Genomic DNA, 18,208 nt, shown 5'->3' with positions numbered 1-18,208 from the left:
TTCCACGGGTCTTAAATGCTTCACAGTCACTAAAACCATCACACAATTGGGAACACACTGTCTTCCTCTAGCTTCTTCTGGCAAGCATTCAGCAGCCTGATTAAAATCAGCAGCAGTTATCAAAGAATAATCCATTTTGAATGTCCATTCAAGAATCCTGAATATCAATCGGTAACATCTACTCTGAATTCAATTTACTTGTTCAGTTTATCAAAAGTCAATTAGCTCCATAATAAGCTAGAAGCTCAAGTTGAAACAGCTTTATAAGATATTTATTAATTTGCAGAGAGTACTAATATATGGTTTACATGTGCAATTATTTGTCTGCATATAGTAGATAAATAGTTGTTACACCAAATTTTGAGATTTAGAACCCCAACGCCTATACTTAACTACATGATGTACATTCACAAGTTTTACAATATATGAAAAAATGTTGGTCCAACTCACACAATTCCATTTTGTGCCTGTGCATCTACAGTACTGCTATAGATTTAAACATGTCAAAACTTTGATCCAGAATATTTGGCAAAAAGTGATTGTTCAACACTGTTATATGTCAATGTGATTCATAAAGGGTTGATTAACTCATACAATTTCAACACACAAGTTAAACTCCGCATAGTTTGTTCAATAGTCAACAAAAAGTGTTTGTCAACTCCCAAGCTAAATTCGAGATATTCCCAAGTTACACTCCAAAAAGTTTGTTCAATAATTAAGGAAAAAAGTTTTCGAATATAAATATAAACTAAACATTCAATATAAAATTGTGTTATAATATTTGTTCAATATTCAACACAAGTGCTGTTCAACTTAAGTTTATTTGTTCAATGTTCAACACAAATGCTCTTCAACTTTAGATTATTTGTTCAGTAACAGAAATGTTGTTCAACTGCAAGTTCAACTCCAGATTATTTTCAATGTTCAACTTCAAAGTTCAACTCAGATTATTTGTTCAATATTCAACACCAAGTTCAACTCCTGATTATTTATTCAAAGTTTAAGTCCAGATTTTTTGTCCAATGTTCAACTCAAAGTTCAACTCTAGATTATTTGTTCAATAATCAACTCCAGATTATTTGTTCAATGTTCAACTCCAGATTAGTTGTTCAATGTTCAACTCCAGATTATTTGTTCAATGTTCAACTCCAAGTTCAACTCCGGATTATTTGTTCAATGTTCAACTCCAGATTATTTGTTCAATGTTCAACTCCAGATTATTTGTTCAATGTTCAACTCCAGATTACAGATTATTTGTTCAATGGTCAACTCCAGATTATTTGTTCAATGTTCAACTTCAAAGTTCAACTCCAGATTATTTGTTCAATGTTCAACTCCAAGTTCAACTCTAGATTATTTGTTCAGTGTTCAACTCCAGATTATTTGTTCAATATTCAACAAAGAATGTTGTTTAACTCCAACTTCCAATACAGATTATGTTTTTAATGTTCAATACAAATGTTCTTCAACTTTAGATTATTTGTTTAATAATAAATATGTTTAATTCTAAAAAAAATTATAATTAAGCTTTGCCTGAACAATTTTTCTTCATTTGAATTTAAATCACTGATATTATAAGCAATACTACCAAATGTTGTTGTACTTTCAATATCGACTACATTGAAATACAGGTTTTAACCGGGTTTGTTACTTAAAGGAAAAAAGAGCTATTCCTTTTGACAATGCACTGTTCAGGCCAACATTTGGATGTTCACCAGCCAGAGAGAAAAAATCTTTCAGATTTTTGCTTACAGGGTAGTGCTAGTTTCGACCACTGTGTATCTTTGTTTGTTATTAAAGTTAAGGCAAGCTTGTCTCCAAAATGTGTAGAGGGTAAGTTCATACTGTTACGGTCTAACGGCTGCTTTTAAAACTTGTGTTTAACGGTTGGATCAGGCTTAATAACTATTAAGAAAAGAAAATTGCTATGCCCACAGCCTGCGCAAGGCTTCGACGTGTTATAAATCAAATTTATGCAATTAAGACAAGTGTTTTATTTTAGTATATATGTACAAGTTAGCATGTATATCTCACAAAGATACCTTCAACAACAGCATAATTATTGAACATATCACAAACACTGATGTAAACATTTGTTAAGACAGCTCAAATACAATTTCAATCATGATCTAATTCAGTCTGTAAACAAAATAGCATTCACTCAATATTTACTCAATAATAGCACATTCTTGACCTGCTTACTTCACACGGCAGCTGACCTACTTCCTTTGTTATTGCAGTTAACAAACTGCGAACATATCTAAATCTTGTTATACCGTCTTCAATGGTTATATAAACCGTTTGGCTACATATAGTTTACCAAAACTAATGGGTTTATAATAAGCCACCACATATAATTACTTTAGACTAAAATACGATATCATCCATCTGCTTTCTCAAACTTCGTAAATGTACGCTCAATTAATACGAATTAATACGATTATTACTGAACGAAATTCAAACGACGAACTTAAATTAATTTCCAACAAAAGTAACTTTCCATAAACTAAAACTAAAAGATAGATTGTAGAATTATAATTAATTATCCATTTTTATACTTTATAAATTCTTAATGACCGTGATAAAATAATAAATAAGAAACCTTTTCCGTTCTAAAATTTCGGAGTTAATTATTAAAGGTCATAAATGATAATAATCGAGGTGAGAAAAGAAGTACCATGTGCGTATTCAAACATCTATTTTGAACATAGAATGAATACGTTACTCCCGAATTTGAACATAATTGAAACAGCAGTTGAATGAACAGTTTTCTATTCTGAATTAGATTTGGTCTTTAACTTTTTTCATCTATACAATGCGTGTTCTGATATCAGATAATTATTTCGTTTCGCTTAGAGTAATGTGACGGTGATGTGAGTGATGTGACGGTGTATTATGCTGGATACAGTTTACGCTTGCTGTTGTATTCAACTTTGAATGCGGGAACCAATTGATGCACGCCTGTCGAAAAGTAGCATGGTACCTATGAACGGTACTTGCAGTACCGTCCAAAAACGCCTTTCTGCTTGTATGATGATTATGCATCTTTTATTTTATTTTAGGTATCGAACCCAGTTCGCCCAGGTGAGAAGTAAGTGCACAATCTACTGCGCTAACCGGACAACCATATTTCACCATTTATATTTTACTTTCGATTATGTAAAGGAGATCAATCCTTATCACCCTGAATACCAAAAGCAGTGACGTTCCTGAAGCGTTTTGAGCTGTACGCCCGTGCACTTGAGCGAGGTGTCAACAGATGAATGTCTTAATATGTTAGATGGGTAGGAACACTTTTCTCTGTCGTAAGATGTTTTAATGGACTACACATGAGATGATCTCAGAATCGGCATAGACAATATTACCTCAATACAAGCCTAGAATTATCAAAACGAGCTAGTATGAGGCTGATAATATATCATTTTACATCATTATAAAGAATATTTTGTAGCTAATTCAGCTGAGTTTACCTGTTTAAAATAGCGAATAATGGATTCCCAGGTTATAGTGTGTATATTTAAGCATGTGAAAGTCACGTAATTAGTACGGGATGCATATACCGCCGCTATTTTCAAATTTACTGGGATTTAATCAGATAATTTCGAATTGGAACAATAAGCAAAAAACTGCGAAAGATACATGTGAAGTAAGCGATGTGATACATTAGTAAGATTCAATACGTTGTACACAACGATATCACTTTTATATAAGTTCTGTTTTCTTGCAATGGTATCATCTGGTGTCTGGTCCCTTAAGGATCGGTTTTAAAGGAACCATTTTCAAGCTTTCTGGACGCTAACATTCAGTCGAATCACGTCAAACTTCTTTGAAAAGTTACGTGTGTATACACTATACATCCCCTTAGCCTTTCATTTTATTCCTGGTGTCGAGTTTAAAACAATTACCATTTCGCGGAACCTAGTTGCATTTGAACGTCAGAGTAGTTTTAAGATTACCAATTCCCTATAAAACTCCGCTACGTCTTACCCCAACAACAATACTAACATTTTGTTTACCCTCTATAGTTAATTGTTTTAAATTATATGGCACTTGTCACAAATGTAACATTTTGACCCGAGATAAAAATACCAGTATGATACAGAACTCAAGGTCATAAATTTATGTGTGTTTCTTCTACAAACCACATAATACACTGATTATATTGTAATATGGATGTGTTTATTTCAGGATAGGTATCTTTTTTCGTGCGTTTATCCTGTATGAGTGCAGTAGGGTACGCTAGCGCTTCTTGTATTTATTGCTCGCTCGCCCTACTGCGTTAATACAGCGTCAAAGAAAAAATGCGATCAATGATTTTCTTTGTATCTTAAATAATTAGTATTAACGATTAAAAATTCGTAATATCTTCTGCAATTTAGAAGTTGTTTTAAAACTTAAACAAATGCAACCGACAACAAACGTTTGTATAAAAGAAAAACTAAAATGTGTAACGTCGTATGTCATTGGCGAAAAAAAAGGTCGCTCTAAACCGATCGGTGTGCAATATTGAAATAAACGATGGCGTCATACCTTCTTGCGTGTTATACAATATGAATGTCAAGTTTTATCTATACAAAGGACTACGCAATTGTAAATCTATTAATTCATAATCAACAGCACAACTATTAGATCAAGGCAATCCTAGAAGCATAACACTGTCGTTGGAATCTTTTAACCAATGTTCCATTCTTTATAAGAGTTAAGCTTCACATTTTCGTCATCTGTTTCATGTTCATTTCAATCATTGCTTTTCTTTTGTTCTCGTTCAGTCGACGTAGACGCCCCGTCAGTCTTAAAAAGGACGTAGTCTGTACCAGACTTGTAGAAATGGATGTTTCCGGTCATCTGAAATAGGTTCTTCTTTAATCGCGCCATTGCTATGCTTTCCTGAAAAAACAGTACAAACCTGCTATAAATATTGCTGCTTAATCATGTTCATAACTTTTAAATCTGCACTCTAACAGATTGAACGATTTGACAACTTTTTTCTTCTTTTTTTTGTCTTGGAACGAGCCATTTTATGCGAAAATGTATAAACACCAATCATGTAAGACCGCTGACAAAAATTAGATCGCAGATTTTTATATTTAATTTCAAATAATGATGTTTTATGTTTTTTTCTTAAACCATTTGTAACGCTTTAAGCCATAAAACATTGTTTTTGGAACGAAAATATAAAAATCTGCGATCTGATCATTTGTCAGCAGTTTCTTATCACTGGTTTGCAGATATTTACGCAAACATAGTTTCATTCCAAGACAAAAAAAAATACAAAAAATACAAAAAAAAATGTCTAAACGGTCAACCTGTAAGAGTGCAGCTTCAATCCTCAGTTCTGTATTTCTTGTATTAGATGAAAAAATATTTATCATTAATTATGTTACCTACGTAATACATCACTTACTTTACCTTTTTCTATACTTATGGCATGTGCTAGTTAACGCAAGATTTATAATATCGGGTGCATGTTTAACAGATATATCTTGACAAAATTATATTGCATTTCTAATATATCGATTTAATTGGTATGTGGCAATCATACGAGCTATCATTTAGAGGATAGAACTAAATTTAATATAAATTATAATAAACTGAACTCAAAAGACACAAGGATGGACTTCACAGCCTGTTATTGTAGCGCAGAATCAATGTCTGATATTGTTAAGTTGTATGAGCCCCATTTCAGGCATTGTCGAAAAGTTTCTTAGTTTCAAGCGCATACATACATGTATTTTAAAACCTTTAATTCGAGAGTCCAAAATTTCAATCGAGTATCAAAACGCTAACTTCAATCACTTTCAAACTTACGTACCGATGCCAGTCTCATCCTCAGGAGTTTATTTTCTTCTTTCACATTGTCTGTATCGGTAGCGTTTGGAGCTGCTGGAAGGTCAACACCTAGTTTCACATCTGGAAGTGAACAATGGTTTATAAGATCTCATTCATGGTTACTTTGGCTGAAACACCAAAAACGAACTCCAACAGCGGACTCGCTCCTCACCAAGGCGACAAAGGTTCGAATGCCGGCCTAGGCGCATGTGAGGTTGGTTTGTGGTCATGTAGCCGGACAAGTGGGGGGGGGGGGGGGTCTCCAGGTACTCCGGTTTGCCTCACAACACAAGACCACACTGTCGCGCAATATCGTGCCAACGAGAGTGACTTAGTACAAGTTATCAATACTCCCTCACAATCGTTGAAAAATATATAATGTATAAACTTTCTCAAACAGAAAGCTATTATTTTATGATTTGACTCGTATGTACAAATGCTGTGTTTCGTTTAAGGTATTAAAATGGTCTTACAAGTGGTTACTAACGATAACAACTTCATACAGTTCGAAATAAAAGAAGCCTCGACAGTGATGAAATTAAAACGAAAAAACAATTCATACGGAAAAGTGTTATTTTTAGAGAAAGAACCGAGAAAACAAAAAACGTTGAGACACGGTCGAGTCAATGTTGTAGCAACGTTACCGCTTACGATGTCTAAACGTTTTGAATGTTGAGGTTTTCTTAACGTCTGTACAACCAATACACAACCTTCATACAACGTTAAAACAACGTTGAGACAGCTATGCATTATAATGCTATACCTTACAAAAACAAACGTGCATATCGAGGTGATAATGCGGAAAGGTTCTAAGTGACATTAAATAAAGAAGGAGATAGAACCTTTTGGCTTTCACCTCTCGATATTGAAAAATATACCATTTGCGGAGTTAAGCGTCTGTGTTTGTTCCCGCTTTGCCATTTCAGTCGTCAGAAAACGACCGCCGACCTGGTGACGAAGTTGTAGCTGCAGATACAGCACAAAAACATGCTTTATGAGTCTTAAGTTAAATAGAACACGATGCTCGATTGTTTAGAGGTATACAAACAATGAATAAATAAAAAACACTGATTTATTTTCTTTAAGAATTTGCTCCTTGGCTCGACCAATAACCGTTTTAAATAAAATTTGCACAAAGGTTAATATTACTGGATAATTAATTATCATGTAAATATCAATTTTGACGGACGCTTGTGCTGAGGATCATTAGACATAATAAATATCAATTTCTGCCAGAGAATTAAAGATCACATACGATGGCCCGCACGTTTCTTATTTTATGACAATCATTTGACAATCATTTTGATCCCGGAAATGTCAATAGATTGGTTCCCGTTTAATTCGTTTACTAATAAGCATGACATATAAACGGAACCAACCCAAATTTGTGCTTTTCCTATGACATTCCAGAATAAAAAAGTCCGTTTTCGCAGTCTTAGACATTATGAATGATGCTTAATATAAGGTCAACAGACACCTTACCTTTAGAACGAAGATTATACACTGAAAGATGGTTGTTACAAAGATGATAAGATATATATATGCTTTACATGAGGTCAATAGACGCTTTACCTTTAGTATGAAGATAATACACTGACAGACGGTTTTCCCAAAGAGGATAAGACATATACTGTACATAAGACCAATAGACACTTGACCTTTAGTATGAATATTATTTACGGACATACTGTCGCCCAAAAGAGGATGAGACATATATATGCTTTACATAAAGTCAATAGACACATTACCTTTAGTATGAAGATTATAAACTGACAGACGGTTCTCCCAAAGAGGATAAGACATATGCTGTACATAAGGCCAATAGACACTTGACCTTTAGTATGAATATTATTTACGGACATACTGTCGCCCCAAAGAGGACGAGACATATATATGCTTTACATAAGGCCAATAGACACTTTACCTTAAGTATGAAGGTAATACACTGACAGTCTGTTGTCCCAAGAGGATGAGACATATGCTTCACATGAGGTCAATAGACACTTTACCTTCAGTATGATTTTTTTCACTGACATACTGTCGTCCCAAAGATTTACAATGACAGACGGTTGTCCCAAATAGATGTGAAATATACTTCACATAAGTCTCATATACTTTACATAAGTCACTTGACACCTTACCTTAGGTATAAATATTATACACTGACAGACGGTTGTCCCGAAGATGATTAGACAAGAACCAAGAACGTAGAGAAGAGTTGTCTCCTCCTCTGGCATCACGTGGGACAGGGGCACACCAAACACGCACATTACCACCACATTATAGATACACGCACCTGCAGCACATTACTACCACATTATAGATACACGCACTGCAGAAGGCAATCTTATATCTTTGATAAGATGCTCATTGGCATATTTATACTAGTTTTTTGCTGAGTCAAATTAAATCTAGATGATTTTTAATAGTAATATGTGGATAATTATTTGCTTTTCAAAAAAAATATTGGTCTTCTTAAACAAAACAAGAAAACATTACATTTATAAAGTTTTTTTTTATTATGATACGGAATTGAATTCATTATTAAAAATATGATTTGTCGTTTAATACTTTGAGATATATACATGCGGTATACATTCTCTATACTATAGTATCAAAACACTGATACAAAATACCAAATGGAGTATATAATGGTCAATGCAAGCTCAACCTTTATTTGCGTATCATTGGTATGAGGTTCTTTTTACCAACAATAAACATCTATTTTCAAATAACGTCATATTTATCAATATTAACGTAGAGACATGGAAAAGAAAGTATCCTTAATTAAGTTGCCATTTACAGACCTATGTATTTAGAATCGTTCAATTCAGGCACGGTAACTTGTCTCGTCTCCCAGGCGAGGAAGACACCGAAGGCGAGGAGTAGTCCCTTGTACACATAGACAACGGCAATCCAGTAGACCTCGAACTGGTTATGGCAGTAACTGTAGATGACCGACCAGATTACGTCGTTATCTGTGGAATACTGAAAACAGAGTGAGTCAGGTGCAAATAAAAGCCAGTCTTGTACTCAAACAAATCCGTGGGGAAGGCCTAGTATGCAAATGAATATATTTTGCAGGCCTTCTAAGCAAATAAATCTGCCGAAGAAGACCTAGTAGGCATACATATGTGCTAGAGCAGGCCTTGAATGCAATCAGCAGGAGCCGGTATAGTATGCAAACTAATACGCAGTGGCAGGACGATTATGCAAATGAATATGCAGTTGCAGGCCTACTATGTAGATATATCTGCTGGAACAACCTTAGTTTGTAAAAACAAAAATGCAGAGCCAGGCCTAGTAAAATTCAGGAGCTGGCGTATTATGCAAATGAAAATGCAGGAGCTGGCGTAGCATGCAAATGAAATTGCAGAGGCTGGCTTAGTATTCGAATGAAAATGCAGGAGCCGGCCTGGTATGCATATGAACATGCAGGTGCCGGCCTAGTATGCAAATACATATACAGTTGCAGGCCTACTATGCAGAATGAATATGCAGGAGCAGGCATTGTTTGCAGATACATTTACAGGAGCCAGTTTTGTATTCAAATGGATATGCAGAAGAAGGCCTAGTTTGCAAATGAATGTGTATGAGCAGGCCGAGTATGTCAAATTAAATGGATGAGGAGGCTTTGTATACAAAAAATAGATATGATACAGGAGCCGGCCTAGTATGAAGAAATTATGCAGAAACAGGCCTAGTATGCAAATAAATATGCATGAGCTAGCCTAGTATGCAAATATATGAAGTTGCAGGCCTTGAAATCGTATTATAAAGGTCACGTGCAGTCAAAAGTGGGGCATATTAAACAAAGTGCTGTATGTGTACGAACTATACCTGAACGTACGCCTACATTTGAAGACATTTTTTCACATTTAATTCTTAAGTTACTTTAATATTATTGATTTTGCATAATTTTGCTTTGCCATAACGGTTTGGGTTAGTGTCATTTAACAGTACCGCAGTCAAATGTTTGTTGGTAGGCTTATCTCTATAGTCATGTTTTATCATTTCAATATGCCGCCCAATAGATAATCTCTACGTAATCTTTAAAAAGCGATATGCTCAGAAAATAAGCTTAAACGTACCTCACTTCTTGCGACGATTTCGACCTTCCTCATTGGATGAATGATAGTCCAGGGGATTAGAATGACAAGGTCGATACTCATGAACGCTCCGATAAGCCCAAACAGGTGTGCATCCTTGATAACCTAGATAAAGTTATAACATTTTAATCTAGATAAAGGTATAGCATTTTAATCTAAGTACAGTTATAACATTTGAATGTAGATAAAGTAATAACTTTTTAACCTGGAAAAAGTTATAACATTTTAATGCAGAAAAAGCTAGAACATTTTAACCTTGAAAACGCTATAACATTTTAATCTAGGTAAAGTTATAACTTTTAACCTAGAAAAAGCTATAACATTTTAATCTAGATAAAGTTGTAACATTTTTACCTAAAAAAAAACTATAAAGGAAATATCGGACTAGTTAAGTTAAAAAAGTCTATATCTAGAAAATTAGCAAGCATTTTAATCTAGAAAACACTAAAACCTTTTTCGTCTTACTAACAAATATAACATTTTGAATCTAATCAATTAAGTTAACAATGTAATTATTTAAAATAAACAACAAACATAGCTATATATTCTAAACAACCGCAACAAAAATCTTGAATTAGATGATATAATATCTTTACTAATATTAAACATATGTATAGACATTTTCTGTTTTAAGTTTGAATTTTAGTTTAGGTTTTTACCGGTTTGAAGATTATTTGATGATTAAAGATGTTTTTGACAATCTGAAGTTGTTAAGCGTTACAAGCTTATCTAGCCTTTTCATTAGCCAAATATCTTTCTTAATCTTGATTTTAGTCGAAATTATTTTATTATCATGAGCATATTTTTATCTATACAAGTTTGAAAACTCTCAAAAATTGAACATTACATAAACAATGTCAAACAAATATAGTGGCCATAGCTTAAAAGGGACTGATGCTATTTTGAGAAATGTTTTTCTGTTAGGACTAAATAAGATGGCGTTTACAGTATGTGTTTACCACGTGATAAATTGCTTCATAAATGCTTCGTCGGAAAGCAATATTTTGCTTCGAAAGCAGACCTTAAACAAAGATAACTTTACCATTTCTTCACCATTTAAAATGAAACACAGGTCAGTCTACGCCGCTTACAGAGCACCGCCTTCGGTCTTTAAACACAGTTGGATTTAGAGTTTAGTATCTTAAAACACTTAGACAAACTTCACAAAACCGCCGCCTGGTGGAGCACTATCAGAACATTATTTTGAAAACAGGTTTGTCTAATCACTAAATCAAACTCCGAATACAACAGCGGGGCTTTGAACATTTATGACGTAATTTATCACGATGTTTACACAGAGTGGTTTATCATACAAAAATAAAACAATCATATAAATAGATCCATAGGTTGAATCTTTGATATACATACAACATAGTGTTTTTGTTGAATTTAGACATACCTTTCTTTTCAGTGGATAATTCCGGAAGATAACATACACCCTATATGTCTTGGAAAACAATGCTCCAAACAAGGTCGTGAACCCAATTGCAAGAAGCCATGTCTTCGCCTGAAAAAACATAATCCATAATTCTATTCGGAATACCTTGGTCATTTTCCACCAAAAACAACCTCGACTGTATATAGACGGGTACAATATCAAAAATCTATAAATTTAATAACGTTGCAAGTAGATCTCGTAGTAATATCAATTTAGCAGTTAACCCTATGAGACTAAGCATATAGCCTAAAAACTAAAGCGAAATAATGGTTTATATTCGGAATGGAAAAACTACAAAAATAGTATGAACTAGTACCAAATGTATCTAAAAATAGATATTCTCGAGCCAGAAATTTGATCAGTTTGTATTAATGTAATATGTCATACATTCCTTTGCAAACTGTAGTTATCTTTCTCTATAATTTTGTTTAAATGCATCTGCTTGCCATAAAAAATGTAGGTATCTCTGAAATGCTTCATATTGATGCTACAATATATCTACAAAATAATTATAACTTGATGTAGACAACACAAAAGCATTATTATAAGATTTCAGCACTTACATTGTCAGACTTAAAACAACTCAAAAAATAATAATTGATGGAAAACATCTGGTAGTCCTTTATTTACCTATCATATGTAGTTGCTGTGCATGTTCATTCGATATTCATGATAATGTCTTATAAATTGTTTAAAGTTGTACTACATATGCATTGAATGACCTGAAAACACTGTTTTGTATATGAATTTGTCCGCATTGGCCATGACCTTCTAGATATTTTGTACACACAATCCGAATTTAATCTAATAAATATGCCGAACGACGTATATGAAAGAACACTACATATAAAACAGTCCTTGTAAGTGCAGCAAATATCAGAAATTAATGATATGATCAATCTCGCTTCTTACAAAGGCGACCCAGATTTGATTCCTGACCGACCTGGGCACATGTGAGTTTGGGTTTTTTACGGATTCTATGGTTTCCCCCACAACGTTATACCACACTCTCGATCAACATCGCGCCAAGGAGAGTGACTTAGTATAAGTTAATGTTACTTCCTTCACAATCGTTGTAATCGTACATAAAGTTAGTGGTTCAGTCAAACCTGGTCAGACGGCCACCGGTATTAAGTGGTCACCTGTATTAAGCGACCAACTGTCTAACGCGGCCGTGGTAATTTATTTTTCATCACATGAAGCCATGTGACACACGTATATAAACGTAGACTTACATAAAATTTGAAGTACATATGTAATCTGTACACCATGCATTCAAATAGCATAATAGAAACTGCAGGGACACGCCCAGTAGCGTCAAACATTCAAAAATAAACCCTGTTTAGAGGCACAAACCAGGATCCATACCATGCATAAAGAACTCCGGATATCCTTTTGAAAGATTTGCAGATAATCCACACTGGCTACAACAACTTCCATGTACATCAGCAGAGATCCGGCAATGATCACATTGTTCAGGATGGGACTTGACATTTTGATCGTCCTGAAATATATCATTAGTAGCTTGCAATCACGAATGCGTGTCTGAAGAACCATTTTTATAGACCACAAACCTTACACCTGTGACGTATAGGACCCTATTTGGCGTATGTGTGAAGAACAAGATCTTATCTTTTCACGACACAAAATCACATTTCTTGTAAAACAAATAAGATTGTCTTGTAAACCCCCACGAATATTTTTTTACTCAGATGTGAAGAATATGATCTATCGAAAATAACATTGTAATAATATACTTACGGCTAAAATCGTTATGCTAAGGAAATGAAGTAACTAACGTGTTTTTCAGGTGGCTGATTTAATCGTACGAGAGAGAGGTCAAGTCATGTTACCCATGTTACACACTCAGGTTTGTTAACAAAAACATCACCTATGAAATTGGTTTGGGGTCACACAAGAGTGTTTCCTTCGGGTACTGCGGTTTCCCACATCACAAGACCAGTCTCGCGTAAAATCATGCCAGTGAGAATGAAGTATATAACGTTGTTATTACTTGTTTCACAATCGTTGCAAAATAAATATGTTTTAACTAAATATATCACGATTTTGCCGGTAAATATCACTTTATATGGTTAGTCACATGACAGCCTCTCCGCCAATTGAAAAGTGCAAAAACATTCCAAGCATGTTATGAAACAGAATATGTAATCAAAAACATATAAAAAGTAATATACTCTAAAATTAAGACTTACCTATTATTTCTGTAGTAGATATTGAAGAACAGGAATGCAAATGACATGGCAGCACCGAATGTATTCATTACTATGACTGCGACAAATGACACAAGGCTTGCAGGGACAGGGCGGTCTTGGTAAGTAAACATGTCGCTTGGCGCCTTATGTGTGTCTGAAATGATAAGTAACCGTTTTAACGTATACATTAGTCAATGTGTATATGAAAATGGTCAACAACTTTACACCAGAATCTTAATGCCTTAAAATATTCAGTTACGCATTCTTCTTCTTCTTCTATCACCAAGTAATCATCGCACTGCATTATTTGGATAAACTTTATTAGACGATTCCGTTCGCAAAGGCAATTGGTTAAACACCTCGTGGGCAACTGAAGGACTTTCGTCATGGTGGCAATGCGATGTTAGAACATAGATGACCTAATGTGTTAGAGTTTTACATTCGTGCCTCCTCTAATGGGATCACCGGACGGGGTCTGATTTTAATCAATACAAAAAAATCTACATTTATAACCACCGCAAAAGTTTTCATGAAATAAAGTGGTTTTATTGCATGTATGTTGGTTATTTAGCGATCTGCGCATGCGCACTGACAAGTATTGAGATATTTTGAGCTGACACGTTAATAATTGTTGTTTTTTGTCTTGAAAACAGTTCAATTGGCCCCAGGCTGTGCGTCCTGTCGAGTTAATAATTAGAGAAACCATGATGAAAAAAACGGTTTTAATTAGATCTTTGGAACGTATATAAAAGCACTAAAGCAATAGGTTGTCCGGTAAGCACACCCGCTGCTCACCAAGTCGACCCTGGCCCAGGCGCAGTTGAGTTTGGTGAGTGGCCACCGAGCCGGATAAGTGGGTTTTCTCCGGGTATTACGGTTTCTCCATCAACGCAAGACCAAACTAGGTTGGAACATTGTGCCAACGAGAGTGACTTAGTATGATCTATCATAGCTTTATTCACAATTGTTCTAAAATATATTTCATCACTGCAACCTTAGGTATTTATACAATCAGCAGATATACCGTACCAGGCCAAAGCGACAAGGGTTCAACAAGCCACGTGAGGTTTCCACTTTTTGGATCAAAGGATGCTACATCAACTCGTACATCGTCTGAGATAAAAAGAAAAAAGCAAATTTAATCTTTATAAACTTTGGATTACAATGACGTTCTTATGATAACAAATCAATTTATTAGGTTTTACTAATTTTACTCTAAGTCAAACGTTATATCACCTATTACAATACAACGTACATTTTAGCCAATGAAATTGCAGATAGGCAATCATTCACTAGCTTTAATTATAAAGATTTTCAAACTTTTGCAGGTGCTTAAAGGTCCGCTTACTGCCACTCATCCCATACACACTCCCTGTGTCAGATTTTGCGTTGACAATGTGATAGCCAATGAGGCTGTATTCTAAGTCAGTTAGATGACCTGAAGTCATATCGTAATGATAAAGAAGGGCTCGTTCCGCTCACTCCGCCCATTTTTAATCATTAAGAGATTACTTTTTCTTGTCATCCAACTATTACTAAGACCTCAGATTTCACAATGCTGATTTTTGATTAACTAAAAAAAGAACAATAGAAATTGCTGTGATTAGCAATTTTCTCTTCACAATTAGTAAGGATATTAGACATGCTAGATGAAGTAGCGGAATCACTAATATATTGTATTGACGAAATGGATCATACAAAATGTAATATGTCAGTTAATTATGTATAATTCTGGTAGTTTTTTTATTATATTGAAGCAAACACTAACACTCATCGTATAATAACAACAATCACTTGCCGAATTCTTGTTCAAGATAAGAAAGTCCAATTCTGTGACCGGCTTTATCAAATGAAACTGGTCCCTGAAATAAATAAAGTAAAAAAAATGAAACTGATCCCTGAAATAAATAGTGAAAAATGAACAGGTCCCTTATATAAATAGGAAAAAATGAAACTGTTCCCTGAAATAAATAAATTTTAAACTAATGAAACTGTTCCCTGAAATAAATAAATTGTAAAATAATGAAACTGGTCCCTGAAATAAAAAAGTGAAAAAAACAACAAATGAAACAGGTCCCTAAAATAAATAAATTGTAAAATAATGAAACTGGTCCCTGAAACAAATAAATTGTAAAATAATGAAATTGTCCCTGAAAACAATAAAGTGTAAAATGATGAAACTGGTCCCTGAATTAAAACAATGCAAAATAATGGAACTAGTCCCTGAAATAAATAAATTGTAATAAAGTGTAAAAAATGAAAGTGGTCCCTGAAATAAATATAGTGTAAAATAATGAAACTGGACACTGAAATAAATATAGTGTAAAATAATGAATCTGGACACTGAAATAAATATAGTGTTAAATAATGAAACTGTACACTGAAATAAATATAGTGTAAAATAATGAACCTGGACACTGAAATGAATAAAGCGGAAAATGGTGAACTGGTCCCTTAAATACATAAATTGTAATAATATCAAACGGGTCCTTGAAAGGCTTTGTATTTTCACTCCAAACTAAGGTGTTTAAAATCATCTTTAAGAACTACTTTTAAAATGCATTGTAGTTATTTTCTCTTGATCAAAACTTAAAACGTCACTTTTGAACCTAAAAATGGCGCATCAAATAATAGTTTGAAATTTAAAAAGGCTGCAAAAGTTAACAAGTAGCTTCGCCACTCGTGAACATATGTTTTCTAGGAAATTTGTGACAAAAAGTACGTTCTCACACTGTAATCAACGAATATCCTCTATACTTTCTTGTCGTCACTTTAAATATCATAAAGGAATGGTATTCATTGAAAGTAAGCATTCTTTATGGGTTTTTTAACAATTAATTCGGCGTCCAGCCTGCCGACTCATTTGTAACGAACACAAAACAAACACAAAGTATTACATAGAACATAATGGTAGAATACCGTTGCTCCATTGAAGAAAACTTCGTGCATCCCTTTCATCACCGCGTCGAGGTATGGCTCAGTGTAGTTGTAGTGTTCAAGATTAAGGCCGTTTTCGTCCAAGTACTTCAGACTCTTGTTCAGGCCTGGAACAGACCATAGAACCATAATTTGTATGTCATTAAACTTACGTATGAAATAATATCAATAATATTCACTTCAGAGTTAGGAATAACGTGACTTTAAGGGGTTCTCACATGGGTTACCACGGGTTAGGAATTACGTGGCTTAAAGGGGTTCTCACATGGGTCACCACGAGTTAGGAATCATGTGGCTTAAAGGGGTTCTCACATGGGTCACCACGGGTTAGAAATCACGTGGCTTAAAGGGGTTCTCACATGGGTCACCACGGGTTAGGAATCACGTGGCTTAAAGGGGTTCTCACATGGGTCACCACGAGTTAGGAATTACGTGACTTTAAGGGGTTCTCACATAGGTCACCACGGTTTAGGAATTACGTGGCTTAAAGGGGTTCTCACATGGGTCACCACGAGTTAGGAATCACGTGGCTTAAAGGGGTTCTCACATGGGTCACCACGGGTTAGGAATCACGTGGCTTAAAGGGGTTCTCACATGGGTCACCACGGGTTAGGAATCACGTGGCTTAAAGGGGTTCTCACATGGGTCACCACGGGTTAGGAATCACGTGGCTTAAAGGGGTTCTCACATGGGTCACCACGGGTTAGGAATCACGTGGCTTAAAGGGGTTCTCACATGGGTCACCACGGGTTAGGAATTACGTGACTTTAAGGGGTTCTCACATGGGTCACCACGGGTTAGGAATCACGTGGCTTAAAGGGGTTCTCACATGGGTCACCACGGGTTAGGAATCACGTGGCTTAAAGGGGTTCTCACATGGGTCACCACGGGTTAGGAATCACGTGGCTTAAAGGGGTTCTCACATGGGTTACCACGAGTTAGGAATCACGTGGCTTAAAGGGGTTCTCACATAGGTCACCACGGGTTAGGAATCACGTGGCTTAAAGGGGTTCTCACATGGGTCACCACGGGTTAGGAATCACGTGGCTTAAAGGGGTTCTCACATGGGTCACCACGGGTTAGGAATCACGTGGCTTAAAGGGGTTCTCACATGGGTCACCACGGGTCACAACCGATGTAAACAAACAAGTCAGTGATGTTAATTTCTAAATAACTTTTTTGACAGAAAAACTATGATAATATTTCTTAGCTCAATAACAACTATGCTATTTCTGCTTCAACACGTGTAAAATATATTAGATTTGCTTGTAGTTTGATGATACAACCTTGGCCAAAATGTTCAGCGTTGCATGCATGAGTCTGAACTCAGATTAGTACTGTATGGCATGATGATTTGACACGATCCATTTGTTACATCATCATTAAAAGCTTATATAAATGAGATTTTAATGCACGCTAATACTTCATATTTCCGTTTATATCATTAATGCCATTTCAGGAATAGATTTGTTTTTGTTTCAAGACACTAAAATGAAGTGGACGGAGAATAGAAAAACATTAATTTCCTCAATTACATGGAGGATTATTCAGTGTGTGTATACCACGGGATAAATTACGTCATAAATGCAATGCCGGAAGGCAATATTTTGCTTCGAATGTAGCCTTTAAACAAAGATAACTTTACTATTTCCCGACTATTTTACATGAAAGTTAGCGCAGTC

The 18,208-nt window shown here is 35.0% G+C and overlaps 1 protein-coding gene across 1 annotated transcript; it reads right to left on the bottom strand.

Moving 5' to 3' along the window:
- Positions 1-4,737: 4,737 nt before the first annotated feature.
- On the bottom strand, positions 4,738-15,037 carry LOC128204817 (gamma-aminobutyric acid type B receptor subunit 2-like). The gene is made up of 11 exons (XM_052906227.1): positions 14,938-15,037; positions 14,619-14,702; positions 13,590-13,743; positions 12,745-12,880; positions 11,338-11,445; positions 9,921-10,043; positions 8,637-8,817; positions 7,971-8,125; positions 6,708-6,795; positions 5,813-5,910; positions 4,738-4,887 (listed from the first exon to the last, which is right to left on the bottom strand). The coding sequence occupies exons 1-11, from the start codon at positions 15,035-15,037 to the stop codon at positions 4,738-4,740; spliced, it is 1,377 nt and encodes a 458-aa protein (XP_052762187.1).
- Between the last annotated feature and the right edge of the window lie 3,171 nt (positions 15,038-18,208).

Source organism: Mya arenaria, chromosome 10 (genome assembly GCF_026914265.1).
Source record: "Mya arenaria isolate MELC-2E11 chromosome 10, ASM2691426v1".
In the NCBI taxonomy this organism is placed as follows: domain Eukaryota; kingdom Metazoa; phylum Mollusca; class Bivalvia; order Myida; family Myidae; genus Mya; species Mya arenaria.
The sequence above is the reverse complement of the archived record's forward strand: the minus strand, read 5'-3'. Positions and strand labels throughout refer to the sequence as shown.

Bases quoted from the DNA above. Each gene is read 5' to 3' on its own strand.
- LOC128204817 (XM_052906227.1), bottom strand. From the start codon at position 15,037: ATGACTTCAGGTCATCTAACTGACTTAGAATACAGCCTCATTGGCTAT. The intron at 14,703-14,937 runs GTAAGCGGACCT...TTTTTATCTCAG, and splicing joins TGTGTATGGGATGAGTGGCA to ACGATGTACGAGTTGATGTA. The intron at 5,911-6,707 runs GTATATTTTTCA...GTTCACTTCCAG, and splicing joins GACGCTTAACTCCGCAAATG to ATGTGAAACTAGGTGTTGAC.